At 32.9% G+C, this 7,229-nt stretch overlaps 1 protein-coding gene across 1 annotated transcript; it reads right to left on the bottom strand.

The window, feature by feature from the left end:
* Positions 1 to 2,278: 2,278 nt before the first annotated feature.
* On the bottom strand, positions 2,279 to 6,920 carry LOC110625062 (PP2A regulatory subunit TAP46). Its single transcript, XM_021770567.2, has 9 exons — positions 6,564 to 6,920; positions 6,344 to 6,466; positions 6,112 to 6,198; positions 5,850 to 5,954; positions 5,581 to 5,742; positions 3,915 to 3,950; positions 3,740 to 3,811; positions 2,904 to 3,184; positions 2,279 to 2,729 (listed from the first exon to the last, which is right to left on the bottom strand). The coding sequence occupies exons 1-9, from the start codon at positions 6,657 to 6,659 to the stop codon at positions 2,480 to 2,482; spliced, it is 1,212 nt and encodes a 403-aa protein (XP_021626259.1). The 5' UTR covers positions 6,660 to 6,920; the 3' UTR covers positions 2,279 to 2,479.
* Positions 6,921 to 7,229: the final 309 nt, after the last annotated feature.

Here is a 7,229-nt window from a genome sequence, read left to right on the forward strand (position 1 = left end):
TAACTTTGAAATTTCATTCGACACAGAAGATTTCACTGTGATGGTTCTTTGAGTGCCTGTCTAATGACTTCTCTTAATGACTTTTATTAGTTGAAAAATATAATAAATAGTGTGATTAATTAAAGAAACAGAATAGAATTTAATATAATAAATATTTTTTAATCAAAAGATGGAGCGAATTTAATAGTTATTTGAGAAAATGACTGCAGCAGCATTTGTATGGTAATTTTCTGAAAGTTTCAAATCATATAAGATGATTTTTGGCGTACGACTTCTATTCTTGGGCATCCCTTCACGCCTTCAAAACATCTTTATGTATTATTTTCTATTATTAAAAATAAATGTAGATATATAAAATTAATTTAGAGACAAATTTTATTATTAATCAATTTCATATGTATAATATAATTTATTAAAAAAATGAAGTAGATTGATTTAAAAATAGAGTTGATTTAAAATTCAATCAACAAAGTATCTATCAGATTATCTTTTTAAAGAATTAATTCAACTATTTAAATATTTTCCGTTATTAACTGGATGCAATAGTTAAAATAAACACTCAATATTTTTGTAAATCCATATTTATGCAAATACAAATGAAAACATACATAGCATTGCTAGTTTTCATTTCATCTATATGGTAACTTTACTCCAGATTCTTCATGACTACATCTACTTGGATATACTTGAATGTACTCCTTTCGTTCTTAGAGTATATTTTCTCTTCGCCTGCCATCAAGCGATTTATCTTTGCTTTTCCACTTCTAAGTGAATATATATATTTTTCAGTGTTTATTTTGATAAATTTGATGAGATTTGAGGAACTTTTGATATGTGTAGCCTGATGTTTTCTAGTAACCGGTGATCGTCTGTACTCGATTATATTCTTTTGATGCTAATTTATGTTTTTATTGTAAGTTTAAGAGAGATCCAAATCTATGCTTGCTCTGCCTAGATCTGACAAAGGATGTAGAATGCATGAACAGTAGCAACTCGTTGGGCAAGAAAATCTTAGAAGGCGCAAATGAAATGCCGAAAAGTTTATATCACTATCGTGCATCACCTGTGCTGAAAATATCTAGATTCAATCCTCCTTAAACTTGACGATCCAGCCGTTGCCCTATTTGATTGCATTCTTTTAAGTCTAATTTTATTTTTATAATGTGAAAAGACTTATTTAGAAAGATATCTCTAATATATTATATGCGATGAATTCAACATTTAACTATAAAAAATTTTATTGGCACCGACGGCAGCTCTTCATATTTTCGTCTCTATTAAATGTTTCTCCATGAGCTTTGTGCTATGTATATTTTGTGCTTCATTTTGCAGTAGGCCTTAGAATTTTTAGCATGTAATTTTTACGCTAAAAGGTTAAGCTTATTATCATTGTATTCTATTCCTCCATATATGCTGGAAACCTCTAGATCCAATCCTCTTTGAACTTGACGATCCAACCACTATCTGATTTGATTGCCTTCTTTAAATGCATTATTCTACTGTGGGAAGAGTTGTGTAGAAAGATGGTTGTAGTCTATTCCATGCAATCGAACCGCACTCATTGGCTGGAGACTTAATTGGAGGCAACAGCAGTAACTGAATTCATGTTTTCGTCTCTTGAATGCTTTTTCCGCTGGGACTTTTTAGTGGGCTTTGGACCATGTATTTTTTGGGCTTCACTTTGCAATATGCCTTCTTAGAGTTTTTGGGCATGTATCTTTTATATTAAAACGCTGAGCCTATCATCATGTTAGGACTTGGACTCATGTTCCTTGCAATCTTTATTTGCAAAAGAAAAAAGAAAAGTTTCGGTTAAGTTGGTGCTAGCATTTTTTTTATTGTTGGTTCTGGTAATATATTTTACTTTTTTTTTTTTAAACCTTTAGACTTTTGTGGAATTAACCATAAATACTCTAAAAAATAAATTCCAACTACAAAATTTCCAAATCAAGGCCTTGACAGTTACAGATGATAGAGCCACATGATCATTCTCAATGCATGAATTGGAAGAATTCATTGTAATAATCAAGTAATGCTACCACCCATGTTAAGTTTTGGAAAATACAGAAATAAATGTACAAAAATGATTTCTCAAAATTTTTAGAGTAACTTATATTACCACAAAAATCTTTATTTTTTTAAAAAATCAAGATATTCAATTCTTTTTAACCTTTTTAAAGATAAAAGAGATTTTGCTGTGGATCAGCCAGTATAAATTATACAAAATCTTTATAAGGCCATCAATCCAGTTAATATTGTCGATCTAACAGATGATATGTGAGAACTCAAGAACAGAAACAACTCTCCTAAAAAACAATTCACAGTATCAACTGTTCAGAGATCAATGTTTCACTGGAATACACAGATTCAACCAAAAATTTGTAGAACCAATCAGAAGCAAGAATTTCATCAATATAAAAAATCAGTTTTAATTATGTTTGATATGCTACATCACAAAAACAGAAAACATATTCAACCATTAACCACAAGGTGTGAGCTTCTTATTACCAGCACCCCGAGGATTATCATCTTTCCAGTCATCCCATGCCCTTTCCTTCTGTACCACAGCATCATCTTCTTCTTCATCATCTTCCCCTGTTTGTACCTTCCGATAGTCTTTGTACCATGAAGAGTTTGCTTCTGCCATGATTTTAGCATTTCTCTCTTGCCATTTATTCATAATCTCCATCTCCCTTAACCCAGCTTCTTCTATACTCATGGTTGGCACCCTTCAGCAGGATATTCAACACAGCAAATCAAAATAAGTTCATTGAGGCAAAAGAGATCATATTAAAGAGAAATAGGACATTCAAAATATCCTCCCAATGAAAGAAGAGGAAGTAATCACTTCTCCATTGAGTTGAGTATATTAAAAATTTAATACATCAGGCATGGAAATATACCTGTGGCTAGGTTGGAAGACTTGTGCTGCCATCCTCTCTCTCTCACTTGTTAAATTTCCACCTATAAGACTTGCTGGTCCAAATATCAGTGGCTGGTGCTTGTGATCATGTACCTGTGAAACATCAGCTCTCCCTTCTAAAACATCTTGAGCAAAAGTAGCACAAGTGATGGGTGGCGCTGGCTTGGTATATTGAGCTCGAGTAGCAGCACCACGATGCCAAGCTTCTGCCTTTTTTGTTCGCTCATCAAGAATAGCTTGGGAAAATTCCTTGTCCCCTTCCTGAAATGTAGAGCAATTGCTAAAATTCTAAGCTTCATTACAATATGATAAAACTGATTAATCTGAGCAGATGAACGAAGTAAGGGAGAAAACTAGGTACTGTAGCTATGCAATGTTGCTGAACCATGAGGCAAGGCAACTGTTGATAAAATGTGGTATTTCAAGGAATTCTGATTTTAATCCTGTTATCTTGCATTGGCAAAGCCCATACTACCAGATATCACAACAGAACAGTTTTCAGCTAGAGCAAAAATTTATAGAATAATGACAGCCTGATGATGATCCATAAATCATAATCTTATTGTTCAAACTCACAGGCTCACTGCACCATTTAACAAATAACAAACAAAGAAAATGGGAAGGGGGGGGGGTAGGAGAGAAAGCTTTACAATGATCAAATGGTAGGTTCTAGTGCTTAAACAGTACATCAAAAATCACTAGCAAGGACTGGCAATTGCTGATGAATTTACTTCATCAAAACACACCTCAACTACTCTCAACACACAGAACAGAGATAGATATATAGATCCGACAAATCACTGAGTACAGAAATACCTTAAGTTGTCTTTCCTTCACAGCAGAAAGCATTTCTTCCTCTTTCTTTAACATTTCAAGCAGATCTAATGCCTGCAGCACACATATGGCAAAGAAATGGTGCAAAGATGGTTATACTATTAATAGGATTTGAAATTTTGTATTTTCCAGATGTTTAAGGAAATGTAAGACTAACCTTACAGATGGACAAAGAGATGGCGGTAAGCCACGCCTGTTAAAAAAGTATGCTGTGATTTTAGCAAAGCTCAAATTGCTGAGAAATTATGAAAACTAAAATGCACCTTTTACTAAGCAGATCTAGTAAACTATTTCACATCCACATTATGAGGTTTCAAAGAATAGAATATATTCTTCCAAACCAAAAAAAACTATCATGTTCTATTCCGCTGAGAGACATTACTACGCTAAACCATCTCAACATAAACATAATAAAATGATCCGCATTATGAAAACAGAACTGAAGGAAGATGATTGTTCTCGAAGCTGTATTTTGTTGGACCTAAATGTCTTAATTCTTGTTTTATGCTAATAAACAACTGCTATACTACTAATTAATTTTGGAAATGTTTATATGAGCTTGTAGATACTTAATACAAACAAATGAAATTGCTTCAAATTCAAAGATTAAAAGTGCAAGAATTGGAAGCATACTTTAAGAAAGGAACCAAAATGAAAACGTGTAGTTTATGTCTTGTAAACTCAAATTAATTTTTGTTGCTCAAGCTTATGTTAACTCCCAAAATTTATAGATATGAACTATTTGAAAATGAAAAATGAGGGACCAAAATGGAATGTTACATATAGAGTAATTTTGAAATTATTTTCTATAGAATGAACAATCTCAAAATATAGGTTATAACAGTTCAAAAGATTTGAAAATCAGAATTTTGAAACTCAAGTTATGATTTTTCAAAGTCTTAAAAAATCATTTTTCCGCCTAAAGTGACCCTTTAGATGGTAGCCACAGAGAATAAGGCACCACTCTCGGCCACCGAAAGTCTGTTTTTAAAGGATTTGATTTCTTGGAAAGGGTTTGTTTTCTTGGTTCCAAGAGTTTTGGCACCCGAAAATGAATGGTTTGACGGTTGAACTTGGATTTCCAAAATTCAATATAACGGCTATTTAAGTGGTTGAACAACTATATTTGTATTTAGTGAAATGACTATATATATGCTAGAACTATAGATACAAGTTGTTTTCTAACGTCGAAAAGTTACAACAACCATTCTCTAAAATTATTGATTGTGTTCATTGAAAGTGAGGTTGTTAAGAGTATTGATTGTCATTCTCACTATTGGAAGTGAGTTTAAAGTCTTTTGCAAAAAGGGATTGTAACAAGGCGAGGGTTTATTCCAGAATTGTAAGGATTTGGTCTTCATCCAAAGGACATTGATTAATGGAGTTGAACTCAAAAAGAGAGCTTTAAAGAGAGGATGTAAGCTTGGAATATCGAACCTCTATAAATTTTTATGTTCATCCTTGATCTTCCTTCTCTTCTTACCCTTGTATTGATTTATCTTTTGTTTTTGGCCTTCAAATTTTTAAACCTAATTCACCCCTCTTGAGTTACCCCAAGGGACAACATATTTGTATGCATCCAAGAGGCAATAAGAGAAGTATTATGCCTCAATTGCAGTTTGCTGCCAACATCAACTTTTCTGGGTCTAGTGATATATATAACTTCTTCAATGTTTTATTTAAGAAAAAAAAAGTAAAGAAAATTTTTTAAAAAAAAGGCTGAATGTAAAATAATGCCATAAATAGTTTTCAGAATGATGCTATCTATCATCGTCATCACAGCCCTAAAGTTTCATAAACTTATTATACAAATAACAACTAACCTCCCGCTCTTCTTCTCCATCATCATCCAATAAATCTTCTTCTCCGGCCTCAACTGGAGTTGAAAGGGCAGTTGCTCTAGTTGAACGGCCACGCCGCTCTTTCCGCTCCTTTATTTCCAGCAGCTTTGCTTGAGCAGCCCTTTGGCGATTGAACCGTGCAATCTATATAAGCATAGAAATAGTAAATTACAACAAACCCAAGTTTATAGTGATATAAAGCATTACCTTAAAGACAAACACAATAATGAAAAATGGAGTCTTAGAGCTACCTTTAGGGCCCTTCTTTCTGCAAAAGAATTAGGACCTCCTTGAACAGATGCACGCAATTCCTCCTCTGGTACAAATTCCATTGTCTCACAAAAAGAAAGGAATTCCTAGAAATGTTGCCCTTTTCAGAAATTCCAATTAAAATGATAACACAACCTTTATATCAACACATCAACCAATAAAAACATGAACCAACACATATGCCCAAAAGTTCTGTAACATTGAGGAATTAAAATTGGGATTATACTAATGAACAACACTCACCTTTAACTTTGCCTGGGAAGCCTTAAGAATTTGCATTCTATCATCTTGTGATATTTTTTCAGTTAGCTCAGCAAGATAATATGGAACCTACAACAAAAGAACAGAACTGTCAACATATACGCAATTACTTTTCACATCCAAAAAGTGAAATAGAGTATAAACCATAAAATCCATAAACGAAAAGACTGAACATTTCTCAAAAAGAACAAGACAAACCCAGGAATTTAATTACCAAAATATATTTAAGATTGGTAGTGCTGATATCATCCTTGGTTTCATTCGCTGAGAACAACCCAAGTTTATTTATCATTTCCTCGCACCTCTCCAGTGCCACACATCCCTTCTTCACCATCTCCTATCAAAACCCAAAAATCGAACCAGATGTTAGTAAGGAACCAGAAAATGAGACACAAAGAAAGGGAAACGAAACTTAAACTTGGGAGTGGGGTTACCTGATCAGCGGTGGACTCCGTAGCGGTTAAATGGATCTTCCGAGCTTGCTCAAACAGAGACGGAAGAGGTAAGTCCTCTATTTTCCGTTCACCCATGGGCGAGCGTATCAAACCCTAGAGAAAATAAAATTGAAGGATTATAGGGATGAATTATACGACTTTTTTATGCAAATTTTTTAGGGAATTCGAATTCTGGAATCTCAATTTCTAGGAAAGCTGTGAAGTTAGTAATGGAATTTGGGGAATCGATGAGCCCAGCTGGAAGATGTTAGAATTTCCAAATTCGTATGGGGCATGAATCAGAGGGGCCTTATAAGATGGAGGACTAGGTTAAATGCGGACATCTTCAAATTCTTATCATGGTTGCCAAGTGAACAGACGTTTTATTATTTAATTTTTAAATATTATTATTAATAATAAATCAATATTTATATTTCTAAATTACCCTTCTCCTCCTTTTCATTTTTTTTCTTTCGATTCTTCTTATTTTTTATTTTTTTATAAAAAAGAGATTCTTCTTAAATAAGAGATTCTTCTTTGTTTTTTAAATACAAGAGACTATTTTATTAATAGAGAGAAATGATATAGATATTTTAATAAATTTAAATATAAAATTAAATTTTAAAATTTTTTTCATTCATTCTTCATATATTTTTAATAAAAAAT

The sequence above is a fragment of the Manihot esculenta genome, chromosome 10, assembly GCF_001659605.2.
Source record: "Manihot esculenta cultivar AM560-2 chromosome 10, M.esculenta_v8, whole genome shotgun sequence".
In the NCBI taxonomy this organism is placed as follows: Eukaryota; Viridiplantae; Streptophyta; class Magnoliopsida; order Malpighiales; family Euphorbiaceae; genus Manihot; species Manihot esculenta.

Coding starts and splice junctions, on each gene's coding strand:
- LOC110625062 (XM_021770567.2), bottom strand. CDS start 6,659: ATGGGTGAACGGAAAATAGAGGACTTACCTCTTCCGTCTCTGTTTGAG. Junction 6,467..6,563: donor CGGAGTCCACCGCTGATCAG/GTAACCCCACTC, acceptor GGGTTTTGATAG/GAGATGGTGAAGAAGGGATG. Junction 3,951..5,580: donor ATGGAGAAGAAGAGCGGGAG/GTTAGTTGTTAT, acceptor CTTTTTTAACAG/GCGTGGCTTACCGCCATCTC.